This window comes from Falco peregrinus, chromosome 3 (assembly GCF_023634155.1).
Source record: "Falco peregrinus isolate bFalPer1 chromosome 3, bFalPer1.pri, whole genome shotgun sequence".
NCBI classification, from domain to species: Eukaryota; Metazoa; Chordata; class Aves; order Falconiformes; family Falconidae; genus Falco; species Falco peregrinus.
The window spans coordinates 26,183,936-26,204,199 of NC_073723.1; the positions used below are offsets into that span (position 1 = coordinate 26,183,936).

Sequence of the window (20,264 nt, forward strand, 5' to 3'; positions counted from 1 at the left end):
TTAAAAATACAAGTTATCCAATATGCCTCAATCTGTGCCTGTGTTCTTGCTAGTCAAAACCTGCTGTAGCTCCACACAGATGCAATTTGATACTTCAAACGCAATCCTTTCTATAATGTGAGAAAAATAACAGGTAAAAAGTTGGTTAGAAATTAATTATATTATTTGGGGTTTTTTACATTTATATCCCTACCTGTGTTTCTTTTTATTGATGTGTGAAAATATCTGATTTCTGATGTGTAGTAAGTGTAGCTACCATATTTTGCATGGGTTTTCCCAGACATCCATTACTCACATGTACCTCTTGGCCCATGTACAGCAAGGCAGTTTCAGAAACCTGCTGACTAACAAATCAAACACTGTACAGCCACACCACAGCCATGCTATGGTCCTATCTGGAAACAAAAGACATTGGATGTGACAAAATTTATGTGTTGGTACCTCATCACAGGCAGTACCATGACATGAGAGCCCTGTGTTTCATTAGGAGGTGAAAGCTGTGGGAGAAATTTGAACTTCTTGCTTAGGTGTTCCAATATCTGGACCAGAATATGGAAAAGAACAACCATACAGTTTGTGGGGTTCTTTCATAGGGTTTATTTGCAACCAAATCATAGTTTTTGAGGAAAAAAATATTAGTGTTTAGAAAACCGCCTGAAGTAGAGTGGCTAAAAACACATTGTCTGATATGAAAGAGATATACAGGCAAAATGCTTCTGAACATAAAAGCATGGTGTAGAAATGTGATGGATCAGTAAAGTCTCCCTTGAACTAGGTTAATATCTGTAACACTTATCTTACAGTAATAAACTAAAACAGAGCAGTAAACTTACACTGGGAGTGGAAAATGGTGCCATCCATTACAGACAATGTTTTGCAATACAGTTTTCCTTGGCTGTTAAATTTCACTTTAAAACTTCTCAGACTATTCAACAATAAATTTTCCTCACCACTTAAAACACTCTGCAGGTTTTCAGTCCAGAGTGGTTACCTGGCAATTCAAGCAAATGTTTTTGTTGTCTGAAACTAGGACATCCACTTTGGGTTTGACCATCATGGATATTAAGTGTTTCTCCAAACTGGGCTAAACACAAAACACCAACAACTGTCTTATGCAGAAAATATTCTACATTGTGGCAGTGTCCCTTCTCTGTTAAAATGTTCATAAAACTAGTAGGAGGTACACATAAGTGACCAAATTTGTAATAAATCTTTTGTGAGTTCAGCTGATGCAGCTCATCAGAACATCTAACAGTAGTTACCCATAAGCACTGGTATACTTATAGATAAAATGAAAGCAGCCCTTCTTATTGATCACACTGTATACCTGACTCCTACTCCTTTCTTCAGTCTTTAAATCAGCACCATCTGGTTCTTACTATTTAGCTGTGCAGCTTACCTTTCACAATGAAACATGTTTACTGCAGCAGAAGCAGGTCCAATGTGATTAAAATTATTAGGTAAAACAGTGGTTGCTTATGTCTGCAATCGGGTAACCATAAAAAACATGATTGGCCACAAAATGAAACTGAGGACCAAAACTTCACTGGGTGTAAATTGGCTGGATTACAGTTGATTTCAGTGGAAGCTATTGAAAACAATGTTCTGTGTCACCTTTCTTCATGTTAATACTTTATGGAGCACATAAAGCAAGATGCCAAAGCAATGCTTGTATAAGTAAGAAACTGTCTCATTAGATTTTAAATGGTCCTGGGTCTTTGGTCTGCTGTGGCAGGGTGAGGATCTAGGTAGCTAGAAAGGAATGACCCTGCTTATGTTAACTAAAATAAACCAGAACAAAAAGTGCCCCTTTCTCTGGGGTGCCCAGTTTATTTAAAGGGTTCTAATTAATATTCTGTTCAACAGACTGCAAATGCAAGGCAACAACATCAGGACAACAAAAAACCAAAAAGGAGCAAAACTTTCTGTGTTTTTTTGGTCAACAACTTCCTTCTTTTATTGCCATGACAATGTCTCCATTCCTTTATACATTTTTGTCACAACTAAACTAAGCCATGTTCATTGCTGAGTTTGTGAAACCTTTTGTGGGGATCTAACCTAGTGAAAAATCATATTGCTGAATACTGTGAGATAGGAGCAATCCAGGGGAGGTAGTAAGTACGTGGTAGGATCTCTTCCATGAAGGACTCACACATAAGTTATGATGTATAAGTAGAACCTAGCATTTCCCTGTGATGTAGTTTGTTCTTTTAGGGGTTCATTTAGGAGCTGTCACGACACCTCTACTGCAAATGCTCACTGCAACCTTGACACAGATGGTGGCAGGTAGGGCCTGCTCATGCCAGCAGGCTCTAATACTTGGAAAAACTTTGGGACTTTGTGACTAGAAGGGGCTACCCAGACAGTCAGATCCCTACCTCAATAATCCAGGGTCAACTGAGATTTGGGCTCCCTCTGAAAATGTTGAGATTTCCCCTTTTGGCAAGAATACCAGCTTTGCACCCTTATGTCACCAGAATGCCTAAACAGGTGAAAATACAACAGCTACAGTCTTTTCTCTTTTACAGCTTGAGAACTACATTGTGGAAAACATGAAATCAGAGATGGTGCAGCTGCAGCAGAATGCTGTTCAGAACCACACCGCCACCATGCTCGAGATAGGGACCAGCCTTCTCAGCCAGACAGCAGAGCAGACAAGAAAACTCACGGATGTTGAAACCCAGGTATGCTCTCAGAGTGGTTTTCTAAAAGCTGTTAATTGCAGAGAACTTTTCCCATCCTTTTCCCATCCATACCCCTTTCTTTTCTAATGCATAACCACACAAAGCATTTCAACACAGAGCTCCAAGAAACATACACACTCTGTTTCTCGGTACCAACAGTGGTGATGACTGACCCTTGTTATGTGCCTTTCTTTTGATTTCGTTTGGTTAGTATATTTAGCTCTGTGTGTGTAAGGCAGACAGGACTGTCCAGGAACTGAATCAGCATTTGACTTCAAATAAACAGCCCAGCTACCAACTGTGAATGATACAAGTGTCAAGCTAAATAATGAGTTTCAGGCTAAAACAAAGCCTTTGATCTCTATTGCTTTTTGCCTCTTTACTATTACAAGAAATTTTATTTTCTGCAAGATGTTTCCAGCTATTGTAGTGGATGTCTGCAGCTTTTAAACTGTGAAAAGGGAGGGACAAACATCAACTTCTTTATAAAACACCATGTATTGTATTTGTTATTACTGTGAAGTTGTATAACATCACATGACTTTAAAGAGCCATCCCCATATGATTCCTAGCACTAAAACCACTGTTGTTATTGAAGTGACAAGACTGTCAGTGTCAGAAGACAGAGTGCAGTTCCATATTGGGCTTATTGCAAAGATAGTACTATTTTTTGCTATTTGTATTATTATATCAGTATAAGATGCATATTTGTTTTCCTTTTCCTAAAGCCCTCCTGATCTTTGTAGCCCGTGGTGTATTACCAGATGCACTGCATCTGCTGTTCATTCAGAACAGGGGAGTTAAAGTATTCCATTTATTTGGTTTCTTCTAGTACCATATATACTTCTAGAAAGATCATATTTTCTGTTCTAATGACTTTACATTTACAATATCATTACCAAGTTTTTACATAATCACATTACGTTACACTGACAAACAATAGTAATTATGAAAGACAGATACAGTCTTACATGGGTTCCCTGTACCTTTTTTTCTACATCTTGGTTAACAGATCAACATTCACTTATAAATGTGGTGATTTCAAGTGACCATGGTTTCTAAAAAATAGTATATTAATTTATGAAAATGTTGTGGAAAACCTTTAATTCAGTGCCAACAAAATATCTAAATGGAAACATAAGAGGTGAAGACCTATAGACTGTAGTATCATAAGTTCAGTAAAGAAAAAGGAGGTGTAGGAACTCTTATTATATCCCAAAACCCCCAGATAGGTATAGCTGTTGAGCACTCATTCAGAGTTTCCTCCTTTAAACAGGTAGGGGATAAAATGTGCATTTCCCCATCTGACTTTTCCATGGAGGAATCACATCAAGGTAGATGCATCATTGGCAACTGTGTGCAGTGGATTACTTCTGCCTTCTACACCTATTGCTGAAGAATTTAAGGGATGTTCAAGATATCAGTGGGAATGGCTCTTCCTTGTTCCAGTACTTGCTCTTTCAGCTCAGTGATGGCATTTCCCATCTCCCTGTTTTCAGTGTATGAGAAAGTCCCTGTAGTCCCTAGCTTTACCATCAATCCAGAAAGAGTGGTTCAGGTGGCTCAAGACAGTGAAAAGAGACTACTCTTGGCAGTGATGGAGGTAGCCAGCTGCATGGCAAAGAGGTGAGGTTCTGTAGGATACGAGGAGAAAGGCAGGCCAGGATCTCATGCCTGTAATAAGAAATACTCATACCAGAATAACAAGGAGTCTGAAGTACTGAAATAGAGCCTCCACCTCCTTAACATCTCACTGACCCATTCCCAATCCCCAAGCCATCCAAAATCTCACCTATTCCTTTTAGGCTTTCTTCTCTATCTGAAGCTCTAATGACATTTTGTAGGCTGCTCCACTGATGTATCCTCTTTGGAAATCTGTTGGTGCTTTCCTGTCTTCTTACCCCTTGCCAACATCCAACTTCTGCTAGGTCCTTCTGAAAGTGTGGTGATGCCTCCTGGCACTTCCAAATGTATCCATCTTGAAGAAATAACAGCTCCACACTGATAGTTTCCAATTTTTTCAATCTCTGTACTCTTAAAAAGAGACATCTCAAGTTGCTCTGTGAATGTCAACAATTTCAAACAAAAAGAAGGCACTGGGTTGACCTTGGGAGCTATTCTTTTAGCTTTATACTCTAACAAATTCCTATCAGGTATGCATGAGAAAATGTTATCATAGAATGCTATGATGATATTGATAAATGTCCTTCCAAGAAAAGTCTGATAGGTTCCATTAAAAAGGCGTAATTTTCAGTTCCCGAATGGATTGCATCTCAGCTGTTGTGTGCACACATATATACAAAGGCAATTTACGATTACTCCTTCAGATTCTATGTAATGAATCCTAACAAATCTCCCAACAAAACCAACTAATATTAATTAATATTATTGCTTTCATTCTTGAAAGCATTCTGTAGTTCCCCATTTTGAACTATTTTTTTCGCTAGAATCTATTCTCTTTCATATAACTAAAAGGCTTCTTTCAGTCTGATATACTTGTGCATTGATACAGACCACCACTAAAGTGAAAAACAGTTGCATAAAGCAATGTTTAGTATCACAGCCTTCATCTTAAAAATCTGTGTAAAAGTGGAAGTAGTGATAACATAAGCAGACACCAGACTTCTGCCAACACAGCAAAAGAGAGAACTCAGGGGAAAGCTGAAGTAGGAGCTCTATTTACAAAATAGCGGATGCAACACTTTGGCTTCAGTTCAAGTACTCTTGCACTCTTCTGGTTTAAGCATGCTTTGTAGGAATACATGTTTAAGGCATGCCTCTTGTTCTTTCCACTGAAATGAAGCTTATTTGGCAGTCACCTTTCCTTTTTGTGCCGGCCTAGTATTATTCCACAGTAAACAGGGTGCCAGAATATCAGCTGGTACATATCAGTGTAGCTTGACTGAGCACATTTCCGTACCAGCTGAACAGTGGAGGTTAAAAAGGGATTTAGAAACAATTTTTGATGAATCATCAAATCAGAATGAAATGGTTGCATTATGTTGCTATAACAACATAACTAGGATAATGTAAACATTAATGTTTTTAATTTATCCTTAAGGTGCTAAATCAAACATCCAGACTTGAAATTCAGCTACTGGAAAATTCATTGTCAACGTACAAGTTAGAAAAACAGCTGCTACAACAAACACATGAAATCCTGAAAATTCATGAGAAAAACAGGTAAGAATGAGCAGCTGGTCTCATCACAAAGTGGTCTGTGCATACTTTGTTCTAAGAAACTGATGAAATGGAAGAAGCAAATATGGTAGGTAGAAAGTATATTTCTGAAATGGCTAAAAGAGATAGGAAGTGATTTTACACTATATTAGCTCCTGTATGATTAATGTAAGTTGATTTTTACCACCGTACTGTGCATTGTAAGTTTACATCTTAGATTACTTCATGACAATGTAGTCCCATGAACACCGTTCCTGCTACTGAAAAACATAGGGATAACTTAAATGAGCACTTTCAAGTAGAAAAATAAAAATAATTACGAGATTATCAGTTATCTTAAAATGTGTAAGAAACAGAAAATCTTCAGTAGCTCATCTTTCTAATTTTAATGGCTTTAAAGATCCAACATGTAGAAGGATCGATCTCTCCCTTTGGACTCATATATAGCACACTTGAAGCCACACTCCATTTAAAGAACAAGTGAAGGGTAAACATTTGGGTTTTCTGTTGAAATTGAAGAAAAAACTGTTTATCAGCATATAAATTTTTAAGCACTGAAATGAGAGTCAAGAAGTTCCAGTGTTGTCCCTTTCTGTGCCACAGGGACTCAGTACCCGAAGGCACTGGAAGCAGCAATCCAATACTTCAGAGAGCCCGTGAGGTAGGTTGACCTTGTTTAGCTGCCAGGTGCTCACCCAGCTGCTCTCTTATTGCCCCACGTCAACAGGACAAGGGGAGAATATATGATGAAAAAGCTTGTGGTCGAGATAAAGACAGGGAGATCACTTATCAATTACTATCATGGGCAAAGCAGTCTTATTTATTGCCAATTAATAACAGTGTAGGAAGATAAGAGATAAGAACAAAAACATGTGCCCCCTACCTCTTCTCCTTCCCTAGTTCAGCTTCACTCCTGACTCTTCTTCCTCCCTGCCCCAAGCTGTGCAGAGAGATGAGGAATGGGGGTTGTGGTCCATTCACGCAGCTTTGCCTCTCCTTCCTCATGCTCTTTCCCTTCTCCAGCAGGGTTCTTTCCTACGGGCTGCAGTCCTTCAAGATATGATTGCTCTAATGTGGGCAGCCACAGAGGCTGCAGCTCCCTTGTGCACCTGCCCCAGCGAGGGCTCCTCCACAGGAAATACCTGCTCCGCCATGGCCTGTCCCACCGGCTGCAGGGGCATGGCTGCCCTGGCGCCTCCTGCTTCTCCAGCCTCAGTGCCTGCAGCATTGTTTCTTTAACTTTTTTCCCTTACTCCTCACATGGTCATATGGTGGTTTTACCCTTTCTTATCACCGAGGCACCACCACTGTGGCCGAGGGGCCCAGCCATGCCCTGTGGCGGGTATGTTGGAGCCGGCTGGAACCGGCTGTGTGCAGCCCAGGGCAGCCCCCTCACAGAGGCCACCCTACAGCCCCCGTTGCTGGCGCCTAGGCACCTGTACTCGATACAGTGGGTAAAGCCATTTTCTTAGCTGGCTGCCCTTTTGGAGACCTAAGGCTCATATTTCTGCCTCTGCAATGGCCAGGTTTAAGCAGGGAGGCCAGAGAGTGCTTTCGCTCCATAACTTCACTCTCAGTTTCCTTCTGGGAAGAACAACTGTGAGGTAAGTCTGACTGGGACTAAGGTCTCTATGTCCTGTATCTGTATTTGATTTTGAAATAAGGCAAAAAGCTTTAAAAGCAAGGTAGTTACTGAAGTGTCTTGTACAAACTTTAGAGGACTGGTTAAACTGAGATCAGTCATTTTGCCAAAAAAGGCAGTGTGACCCCCACGCTGCCGGACAGGAATCAGCAGCTGAGGTGTGAAGACCTTGCCCATGGTTACACATAAAGAAGACTAACACCATATCTAGCAAGGAGCTTCTGGGAAAAGAAGGCAAAGAATCAGATAATGACAAAAAATATTTGTTACAGTGGAACGTGTTTGCTCAATGTGTCAACTGGTCAAATAATTTTCCTTTATTGCTACTGGTTATGAAAACCAAATTCATGTATTCAATCTAACAACTGTTTATAACTAGTAATTCCAGCAGATGTTATTCTGGAGAAGCTGGATTACATTGAAAACTCTTGAACTTCAGGGATATCCCTTGACCAGTTGGAAAGATGAATAAATTAGTGTGGGATTAAATTGTACTTCAGCTATCTCAAAACTAAATAACTCACATAAACTGCATATGTGGGCTCTCCCCATAGTCCATGGAGAGAGTAGACATGTGCAGCAGGCAGTTCATTCTACATGTTACAAAACTATTTCAGTTTGGAATTAGCCCAAATATTAGTTAAGTATAACTTCTTGCATTTTTATGTTGTGCAATCTTGTTAGCAACAAAATCTTATTGGCTACTCAAGACAGTGAGTCTTGAGTACTTAATAATCTGAATTTTTTTATTTATCTTAGCAATGTGTCAGGGTGTAAAGCCTTCATCCAGTAAACAAAGTTTTACTTCAGTTGACCTTTGACTTGGCTGACATTATGATGAAATGGTCTGTGACATGACAAAATGGTCTGCCTTGGTTTTTCAGAATAGAAGGAGGGGTATGTTAAAAAGCACACTGTACCCAATTGTTTCTCTCAGAAGCATAGTTGTATGTGGATTCTCTCAGAAGTATAGTTGTATGTGGATAAAGGAAAAAACATATTCAGTTTCATCATGGAAAGAAGTAAGAACCAGCTATACACTGCCCATGTTCTGTTACTCTCTCCTTGGGAGTGATAAAATTAGGGAGAGGGCAGTGTTATGATTGCTCTATAATATGGGTCAATGGCTCCTGTATCATCATCTACTCCTAAGAAAGAACTGTGTGGTCTTGGCCTTGTAGGTTCTAATCTGAAATCAATTATGTGTGTGTGTCAAATTCCCTATAGGACGAATCTCAGTGATCTCAGCAGATACTAGGTTTCTGGACACGCCAATGATTTTAGCTTGCCTAACTTTAAACAATACTTACAGAATACCCATAAGGCTATGTTCTGTTGTTTCTTACAGTTAAAATGTTTCATCCCTCTCCACGTCAATTTCATATCAATAAAATAATTGAGAAAACTCCTTTTATCCATGTTGCTTACATGGACTGCAAGCTTTCTTTGGAAAAGGCCTTTCTTTTGCAGTAGGTGTACACCAGAGTGGGAATGAGTGTAGAAACTAATACCATCTTGAAAATAATCAAAACAGATGCTGTACCATGAGCAGATTATTTCTTTCTCTGTGAAAGAAATAATCTCTGTGCTAAAATTTCCTCTATATAAAATAAAAATAATGATCTTAATCACTTTCAAAGAACTGGATTTTGAAGGAAAGTAATGCAAAATCTTAGAGTAGTAATAAATGATTGCTGATGTACTGCAAAAACTTGTATATTACCCTTAAACAAAATGAACACTGCATGTAAACAGGGAACCATGTTCTTTAGACTAGAAATGTCTGTTCTTGGCCTTTCTCTTCACTTCCTGCCTCTGCTGGAAAGAGTGGCCAATTTTTTTCGTTTTATCCCACTGAAGTGGAAGATATTCCATGGCATAAGTAGAATCACATTTGCCCCAGAATCATGTTTCTATTGAGTGCTTGCATGACATAAATAACTTAATTGTGTGGGTTCCCACCCACTATAATGTAAATGGTGGTTTCTTCCATTGCCATTTTTTCTCCCACAAGAGTTTGCTAAAAACTATTTTGATTTATTATTGAAATATTTCCCTGATTAAGTGCCTTTGAGGCCCCCCCTTTTTTTCAAAGTATACCATCTGCATTTAACTTATTGTGTGCCATTTGTTTCAATATGCAAGTGTGAAAATAACTTTTTATTTACTCAAATTAAACAAATGAGGAAAAAGATAATGGAATCTGGGTCTTCCAGCAATAAATATTAAAAGTGAAATTTAAACAGAAAATCCGACTTGAATTTGCAGAAAATCAAACTAGATTAACACTTTACAGTATAAGAGCTGTTGCATTTTGTGAAAGGCAAGGACTCAAGAATGATTCCTGAATTTCCATCTGACTTGGTGAAAGATGAGGAAGCACAGTATGTTTGATGAGTTTTATTTTCAGGTTTTGCATGTACTAAAGAGAAAAATGCAGAATTTTCACTTCACTTTTGTGATTTCAATGGAATTATCTTGTCACTGGTATAAAAAATAAGCTTACTGATGCTAAGTGACCAGTTACTTTACTGGCCTTAATAAATAAGAGAAAACATATTTTTATATTTCCTTAAAATGATCAGACAATATCAGACCACCAAAGTAAGTATGAATGGTCAGCACCTAACAATACAGGGAAAATTTCACTCATGTAAAAGCAAGTACAAAAAAGCCGTCTCAATGAGAAAATACTGTTCTTTCACTCAAAAATAAGCATTTAAATCCTCTACCTGTTTGTCTTCCCATACACACATAATAAAAAAAAAAATTAAAAAATCATATTTTGGCCAAATATTTTTTTTTCTAAAGTGACATTATTTGTCTTTACTTATTGAATAGCTCAGCAAAGTAAATGTTTTTATCTATATCTTTAATCAATCCAGATTTTTTTAAAGCTTGTTTTAATGCAAAAGATGTCTATCCCTAAGATCTGGTCAATATACTGTTCTCACATGCCTAAACTTGAGGCCCCTGAAAACAAAGATAAAGAAGTCTCTTAAACTGCTGTAATCTGGAATGGATTAGTGAATAAACTACCTACCTTATAAGGCAGGTTGTCTAAACCAAACTTTCCTTCCACCCCAGAGAGCTGCCAGAGTGCTTTCTATATGTTCTACTTCATCACCTTTCAAAATGGCAACAGCTTTCACTGGAAGTCATTCTTCGACTTCTGTGCAGGCCTTCTATCCTCTCCAGCATTATCAGAGGGCTTTTTCTGAATCAGCTGGACACAGCACAGTTGCACTGAAGCATCCCACTGGCTTATATCCTGACAAAGTTAACACATCATTTGTATGGTTGAAAATAGATTCCTAGCCTTGCCAAGATCAGCAAGCCAGACATTGAGACATGGTTAACCTTTAGGAAAATTAACTTTGCCTGGGTTTGGGGGGGTCAAGAGGGTGGAGTGGTGGTTGTTTTTAATTTAACTGTCTTCTAGATAATGAATCCAAAGAGTTGTTCAATGGATAATATTGGTATTTACCCATTTTAACAACACCATTTGTTTCTTTACAACCACATTCTTTCCCCAAATGCTGATTTGTTTCCCCAAATGGTGGCTACAATTGTAAAAACTACACATATATGTGTGTGTGTGTGCACATGCACAGGCGTGTGTGTGTGTATCTATATGACACTTCTAGTGAATTATGATTTACTTTTACTGTGACTGTTGTGGTTCCCATGATTCCTTCATCTCTCCAGCCAGGTCAGCAATATTTTCAAACGTAAAGAGGAATTTTGACATATAGGAAACATATAGGAATTTCAAATGTATAGAAAACATATACAGTGAACTTACTGTAAGAAAGACCAGTCATTACATCATGCCCATAACATTTTACTGGAAAGTGTTATAAAATTATGTTATATAACAATTTCAGTCAACCTCTACAGATTGTTGGATTAATTAGTATAGAGACAGCCCTGGTTTTGTTCTCTTTAATATTTTATGTCAGCAGTAGTCATTAATGAAAACTAGTAGAAATACTTTCATTTTAACTCTGTCTTCACAGTGCCTCTTTAAAAATTTGAGAAAATATATTTACCAAACACCCAGCAAAGTTATTTCTTCTTGGTATTTGTTTACTAGAAAGGGGAAAAGAGAGATCAGAGTGGTCTTGTAACTGTTAAAAAAATATTGAAATATCTTGGTAATGGGTTTCAACCTATTTCAAGATTTTTTAATGAGGTTTCTAGCACTTTAAAGGTAAATAAGCTATAATAAATATGAATGTAACAATGCAAATGAAAAATTCTTGTCACGTTGGAGTCAAAGGCCATAAGATCAGCTTTTCTCATGCTGGTTAAGAATTTCTTCCTTTTAGAACAGGCTAGCACAAAAATCCCCAGTCTATGTGAAGGTTCTGCTGTTGTTCATTTGGAGCTTTGACCAAAGGTTTCTCATCGATTTTTAGTAAAACACAATGAATGTTTTGGATTTCTCCCAGGAATACAGGGAGTGGTCCTATCCTCAGGACTTATCTGTTGTAGATTTATGAATATAGAAAGATCATTGCACAAAGGCATATGTATTCCTTAAAATAGCTTAGTTTTGCATTTTAAAATAACAGGCCTTTTAATCTACATAGAAAACTGTAAAGGAACTAAGAGCTATGACACTCCCATCTTTCCACCACATGTTGACACATCACTCATAAATATTAGGATGTAGTTTTACGAAAGCCATAAAACATCTGCTTGATATCTTTCTCTGTAGACACTAAACTGGGAAGCTCTAAACATTGTCAGCGTCTTCCTTCTTGCTTGACATGGCCAGTGTTGCTACAGATAAGACTGTCATCACCATGGGTTCATTTACTATGGTCTTCAGAAGGCCATGGTGGGAAACAAATAATGCAATGCACAAATAGTAGCCGTCAGAGGCTTTCTTTTGTATTAAATCTTTGAAATATGGAAATCATTTAGATGTGGACATACAGATAGGATGTTGTGGAATTAGGGAAATGCCCTGTACTGTACTAGGGTATGGAGAAAGATAAAGGGAACTTTTTTTGTCTTTACTTACCATTTAACTATGAAGCAATATTCTGTTTTCAAGAATGACATTTTCTTTAACATTGAAAATACAGAACATTTTTGATGGACTGTAAGATGTCAGGCTGGGATGTGGCCACATCTATGGCACATTATATCATAGACTGTGCCCAGGGTCCACCTTATTCTTATCAGAAGTTCATTGGTATATATATATCAGAAAAGTTAAAACCTAGAGTCAAAATGAGCATTTCAATAATTTCTGTGAAAAAGTGGACAGAACTGATAAAATTCATATAGAACTTCTTTTTTAGCAGCATTTCATGACTAAAACCAGTTCCATCAGAACATCTTCAACAACTTCTGCTGAACTAAAATATTTAGTCTGATCTTCTGCATAACAGAGCTCAAAGACTTCCACATAAATGTTTTCAAAAAAATCCATGTGAGTCTAGAGCATAAAGGTATCGTGTTTGATGTTAGAGTTCAAGTGATGAAAAAAATCAGCTACATATTTCATAAGGTGTTAAAATAATTTATTGTCTTTGGCTTCAAAATCCATATTTTGTTTCAGCTTGGCACTTTCCATCATCTGATTCCTGTCCACTGAATCTTGTTATGCTTTTGTTACTAATTAATGAGCCTTTTAGAATGAGATATCACATTCCCCTTTGTGCTTCGGACCCCAAGAAAAAGTGTTTTCCCTTCCTATCTTTTCTTTTTTTCCCCCCTTTACCCAGATCCTTCGTGTTTGCAAAGAACTAGATATGCTGACATTGCAAAGTATATTTTCTTCAGTGTCTTTTAAGTTCCACATTTATAACATTTTAGAAAAAGTAGTTTGCTGCTTCGTTTCTTTTATTTAAAAAAGAAAAAAAGTTTTACAGTACTCTAGCTTGTATAGCAAATCCAGGGCCTGAGTTTAATCTTTGTATTGTTATCATTAGTAAGAACTCATATTAAGGCTCCATGATATCTAGTAGAAACAACTCCATATGGATTTTATTACATTCTTCAGTTAGGTTAAATGACCTGAAATTATGCAGGCATTTTGCCACTGATCTACTATCCAGAAGTAAAAACAAAGGTGGGGAGAGGGTACAAGTAAATAAAACCTAAGACTGACTTGAACGGGAAGTAGTTTGTTGGCAAGTTTGTAACTACTAGTTGATCTATGGGCATGAGAAACACCTCTTTTGGCATGTACAGTAGAATTACTGAACAGAAAGTAGCAGACATTGAATTAATTTCTTTATCTAATATTAAAAATTCTTTCTTCTAAACTTCCATCATAGTATCAAAGCACTGGCCTGAAAAAACTTCTTTTTCCCTGTTGGCAGATATTAGCTGTCCTTTATGTCTACAGCTTTTCTATTTTTCTAAATATAATTTGATATGCCTTTGATCTTGGTAAATTGTACACTTCTGTCCCAGGACAGAGAGGGCACTGAAAAAGAATATTAATCAGGAGAAAGTTTTTCTATACAAGTGTAAAATAATTTATAGAAATTAATATAAGCAGGTCAGAAGTATGATGCCCAGCAGTTTTCTGTCTGAGGAGCCTTTTGTGGAACCAGAAAAGGCGGGGGTGGGGGGATATGTATGTAGACTCAAGGAAAACAAGGGAATCTTACCTTAAAATGCAAACTTCTGATGTGTCTTTTGGGGAGACAGTACTATTCTTAATGTGAAAGCATGTACCACTTATCTGGTGCACAGTTCCTTTCCCAGCTTCACAGACTGCATCAACTGGTACTTTTATTGTGGGTTCATTACCTCTTGATGGTACCCCATAGCTCCTAGTGCTTATCTTCTGTTCAGTGGCAAGTCCTTCACAAACTTGTTCTTATTTTACCCGTTTTTTGTCTCTTATCATACCGACCTGTCTATACTACCAATTATGTCCTCTTCAGTGCCCTGCTCTTCTCCCTCCTTTGCTTACCTTAGGCTTTTCTGTCTTAACTTCTACATACAGATGTGTTACTGGCCTCTGCTCATGTGCTTGGATGGGTATAACAACTAGATATTCAGTTCCATGCACTTTACTCTTAAGTACTATGACATGTAAACATCACAAAATGGAATCTTAGAGATCAGTTATATTTGGCTACTTGACAGAGAAAATCAGTGGGCTGAATTTGTAGATGTGACATTTTTAGAATAAATGATTTACGTACTGAATTCTACCATGAAAAATAAAAGTTATTTTTCTGTATTAATAAATATGTTGGCATGAAATAATATATATATTTTTTTTAAAAATTTCATTTAGTTTACTTGAGCACCGAATTTTAGAAATGGAAGAAAGGCATAAAGAGGAGCTGGATACTTTGAAGGAGGAAAAAGAGAACCTACAAAGCTTGGTCACACGACAAAGCTATATAATCCAGGAACTAGAGAAGCAATTGAACAAGGCAACAAGCAATAACAGTGTCCTGCAGAAACAGCAGCTTGAATTGATGGATACAGTTCACACTCTGATCACCCTCTGTTCTAAGGAAGGAGGTAAGAAAGTCACATTATAAAACATAAGAAGTACTAAGAAATTTCTCCTGATGTAAATCCTGAATTTTTGGAAAGGTAAAACTTAATGAGTTTATTCCAAGAAAGAAAAAGACATTTTAATTAAGGACAAAAGACCTGATGAGAAATGAAAAATCAAATAAGGTTCAGAGAATGCTGGGGCCAACCCTTGTACTGTCAGCCATATTTGATTTTTTTTAAATTTAATATCATTGTTGTACTTGACCATAGCTGATGTAGGCCATAATTCCATTGACTTCACATTAGCAATACTGATTTGTTCCGCTGAGCATGTGTCTCCTTCTGTTGGGAACAATCAAACCAACAGTGGATCTTATACTTTATAGGGGCCTGTATCTAATTTGCTATAGACTTCCTTTACAGTCAATGGAGAGAACAGGGTACTAAATAAAGGAAAGTAACCCAGAACTTTATACATATTTATGGGTTATAATGTTAATGAACTTGGATGTAGGCACTTACGGTGCTGTAGACATCCACAAGATGAATCTCTTCTCTTGAATGAGATTTTATTTATAACAAGGGGTAATTTTTCTTCTTTCTGCCTTGCTGTATTTTGTTTGTTTCTGGGTGCATTAGTCAAACTACAAACACAAAATATAGAAATAGCATCCTTTGAAAGAAGGGATTGACAAAGACTTTAGGACAATTCTCAAGTCTGCCTTTCTTAGTAAACTGATTTCTTACAGAGACTGAGAAAGAAAATCAGGTAGGATTTCAATTTTCAAATGCTAAAGACACTGCAGAATGTCTCTGGAAAGAAATTCCTTTCATCAGAACTGGTAAAGGATGGAAATGGGGCACTGAAAAGAATAAATTAGTAACTCTGAAAAACAAGGCAAAAAGTCATACAGAAAAGAGGGAAGAAATGTAAAGGAGAGTTTAAGAGAAAAAGCATATGTTAAGAATAACAGCTAAAAGGCAATTAACAACTGTGCCTGGTATAGCATGCAGAGAGTTAAAAGTACTGGGGGAAAGAAAGCTGAGGAAATAAAATATCCATCTGGGAAGAAGCCATGAAAATGCTTCTGAGAAAGGGTACAGGGTAAACTTAGAGAGAAACTGTAGATGTGTGAGTTGTGCTAGTCCTTCAGTGAGTGTGGAAGCATGGATGAAAGATGTCTATGCAAGGTTAAGTACCAGCAGTCCAAAGAGTCCAGTATATTTGCTCCTTGCAATTCTAGTGCCATAAATTATCTAAACCCCCAAAAGAACAAAACCCGAACAAAACCCCCAAATAATGATCCCATCACACCAATCAAAACATTGTCACATGCGTCATTATTCAATACTCTGTTTAAGAGGCAGAAGACATCTTAGATCATTCAAATGATTCAGCTCAAGGCACTGTGAGTTTCCTCTTTGCTGTATATTCCCATGCAACTTGTGTGGCTTAAATCTAAACTGCTCCAGTGATGAGGATTGCATCTCTTCCTTTGGAAGTGTTGCATGCTTGGGCCTGTGCTGATAGACTATTTTTTTTTTAAAAAAAACAACTTTTTTCCCCTCATGTTCATTCTGAATGTTCCCTTCTGCTTATTCTGTTATATAGTTCCCCAGCATTTTGAATTAAGTAACGTCTTTCATAGTAGACTGTTCTCATATCAGTAGAGAAACATTGTGATGCAATGCAAATCTTTTATTATGTTTTATGGTCTTTTGGCAAAGAAACCTGGCAAAGCTGTGTTCAGTGTTATAATAGAGCTCAGGAGGACTTTAAAATTAATATCAAAATGAAAGAAATATTATTCTCATACAGAGATTTTCTGCAAGTTCTTTTTAAGCTTAGAAAGATTTTCTAACAATTTTGAATTTGATTCAAACAAAAAAAAAAACACAAAAAAACCCTACAAACCAACATTTTTCCTAAACTTAGTTTCCTCAGCTGCTTCTTATAAAAACTTTGAGTGAGGATTACAGAAGTTGGTGTTTCAAATTGGTCTCCTAGGTACAAATTCAGGTGCCCAAAAACCTGAATTTTCCATCAAATTGGGCTCCTGGGTACAAATTCAGGTGCCTGAAAACCTGAATCTTCAGTAGTTTTTTTTTACTTTTGAGGAACTGTGGAAGCAAAATATGCTCAGCACATTTAAATGCCTAAATATAATCTTAATAACCTGACTCAAACCCTTGATTTTGGACTCCATTACCTTTTCTGTATTAACATGTTCAGGATTTTCCTTGGATACCTTTTTTATTTAAATAGAATAATTTCAAGATAAATAATTGCAGAAATGTTTCCTATTACTGTCTAAGTCTAGCTGTCCGACATTTTTGGTAAGTACATTCACAGCTGGGAAAAGGAGCCAGACAGCTTAAGTTAAAATAATAATATTATCCTGGAGCACAAGACCACTCTAATGAAGGCTGAATACTATAGCATTTGGTTGTACCAAAAATTAATACCAGCTTCAGTTTGTGCAAATATATGTTGAACATGGAAAGGTATGCATGCTGGGAAGTACCACCAGAGCTACTTTAAATTCACACAAAAATATGAAGTTTAGATAGTCTTACACAAGTCTTTATGTGTGCCCGAAAATTCAAAACATAAAATATGCTGTGAGAACTGGTGTTTATTGGGAGATAGAGAATAACAAAATGTGATACATAAATCAGTGACACTCCTTCTGTCTTATGCTTTGGTAACTCTCAGTCATTTAATTTCATAAGTGATATAGCAGAAATGGAAATAATCCAGAAGAGGATAGGACAATGGAAATAATTAGAGACCTGGAACGATTTCCATATGAGGAGAGACAGCTGTAACATACAGAATTATTAGATGGGAAAGAAGGTATGTGGGATTCTGTTATGGAAGTATATAAAATAACCAATGGTAGGGAGAAAGGGAACAGCCAGTAATATTGAGATATTTTCCATTGATAAAAGATCTTGATAAAGATCTTGAAAAAGACAAAAGTACTTGATTAAGTTAAGTATAGGTTGCTAGATAAAGATTTTTTTAATTATTAGAAAGCTGAAGCGCTAGCAAAGGATGGGTTCTTTTAAAAAGTTCAGGCTTTTAACTAGGGACACTCATCTTTGAAAGAAAGTGCAGCCTAAGCAAGGCATCAAATCTAGGACAGATTGTCAAAGATGAGTAACTTCCTAAGGATGAAAAGAAGAACTGAGAGGAATTGCAAAGTATGCCTAAACCCTGTGGTATTTTGAGAATGGCTTTAAGTACCTTTTTTGGATTTTCCACCATAAATAAGTAAATATATTTTATGTTACAGGTATACATATATATTTTTAAAACTATTATCCATATCCAGAAACCTAAAAATCTCCCCCAAGATAAGTCAAAACCAGGAAAATTTTATTCTTCCTTGCAAAAGTCATAGTATTCTGGGTTTTCCAATTTGTGAAACTGAAATTAGTATTTTTAAAACTATTTTTTATAAAATAATACAGCTAAACAGCTTCCTTTGAAATGAAGCTGGTATAACCCTTGCTTTTTTATTACAAAACATGAGGTAAATTTCTACCAGTAATGAAATAATATCAGAAGTTTTATTTTTAGATTAAATAAGTTGGGAAACTTTCAGAAGTTTGCCTGCTAGGAGTCTGTGAATAATATAGCAGAATAGTGTGGAGATACAGGGCTGAACAGAAACTGCTTTTGTATAGTTTTACACTCTGAGAAGCTTAGCTAACATAGTCCCTAGAAATAGATGACAATGCTAAGAAATCTGCTTTTGTACTTCCACTGTGGGTAGACAAAGTTTAGGAGAAGTTCTGAAGGATATAAAGGCAAGTGAGAAAGAGAGAAAAAAGTAAAAGCTATGCAAAGGATAAATTTTTAAAATATAGATGAACCTAAATACAAAATCCAGATCCTGCTTTTAGTGTCAGTTTTGGTACAGACCACTTCTGGGATGGAGGCCACCTGTAAAAATTGGAATTGTTTGTGTGTTTGGTTTCCAAAGTACCACCCACCTCTGTCCCTGTGTGAGCAATTCTAGTATTTCAGTTGCATATAATACTTAAAATAGACACTCTAATAGGTCACAAAGACTACAGAGAGTCAAATATATACAGGATACTATGGGGACCCACATGTGTCCATTTTGGCCTCTGTCTATGGTTAGATAGTTTTTTTCATATTGTCTATGTATTTTTTAGGCAGGGGCAACAATCTTTGCAGTGGCTGCCAATAAATTTCTACAATAGAATTTCTAAGAAACCAGCACTTTCAGACACTAGCTTTCCAAATGAAATGACTGTTCAGAATTATGAAAATTTAAAGTAACTTTTTAAATATTAAGTAATCTCCAAATTCAAATATAAATGCCTGAAACTTTTACTGTTCCCCAATGAAAAGATGGCAAAACACAAACATTGAAGTGAAAGTTTAAATAATCACCACAGAGATACTGCATAACTATCTCCTAGACTGTAGAAGTCCATCACCTGTAGCAGATAAGAGCTGGATAAAGATCATGTCATTCTTTCCAAAGGTCATCAAAGATTTAGTGATCATTGTTTTCTTTAAAGTGTTCATTCCTTATACTACTTTGGGTATTATTTGTCTGAGGATGGATAAATCATTTTGGTAGATTGCTGTCACTGTCAAACAATAAATCTGTAACACAGTAAATAGCTTAGTGACAGAGTTTCTAAGCTTCCACATCAGAAAAATTGCTTATGAAAAGGCTATGTAGTGCTAAGTAGAGAGTCACACAAATATTAGTAAAAAAACCCCAACAAACACCTAAAACCAAAACAAGAAACACACTACAAATGATGTTAAGCAATAGATAATATATCATCAAAGAAGTGTATACATGTTCAAACCAAGTAATTCAGAAATTGTTTTGGTCCAGTGGGAAATTATGTTTCAAGCCAAACACCACAAAATGTGCCCAGTCAAAAGTCACATGTATTTTCAAACATTTGTCTTTTTATTCCAGTATAAGAAAATATATCTAGAGTGTCTATTGTGTTAAAAGTAATTTGCATAACTTAGGATAGCTGCCCAAGTACTCCTACCCACAGGATAAGGGAATGTAAAAATTCAGTGGGAGAGTATATTTAACCATAAACTTATTTTCTTTTTCCTGTTTTTTATGTTGTATGCCAGACTACATGATAATGTACCTTTTTAAAATGTTTGGTCTAAACTTATGTACTTCAGAGATCTAATGGAACAGTAAAGAAAGTTTTGTCATGAATGCCTGGTTTTGTGACCTCCAAGTAGGACAAAAATG

The 20,264-nt window shown here is 36.7% G+C and overlaps 1 protein-coding gene across 1 annotated transcript in view; it reads left to right on the forward strand.

Moving 5' to 3' along the window:
• Nucleotides 1-20,264, forward strand: part of ANGPT1 (angiopoietin 1) — a 171,668-nt gene that overhangs the window by 74,541 nt on the left and 76,863 nt on the right. The window contains exons 2-4 of the mRNA XM_005230968.3: nt 2,529-2,684; nt 5,746-5,867; nt 14,780-15,012. Coding sequence (XP_005231025.1) covers nt 2,529-2,684; nt 5,746-5,867; nt 14,780-15,012 — 511 coding nt within the window. The remainder of the gene's footprint in view (nt 1-2,528; nt 2,685-5,745; nt 5,868-14,779; nt 15,013-20,264) is intronic.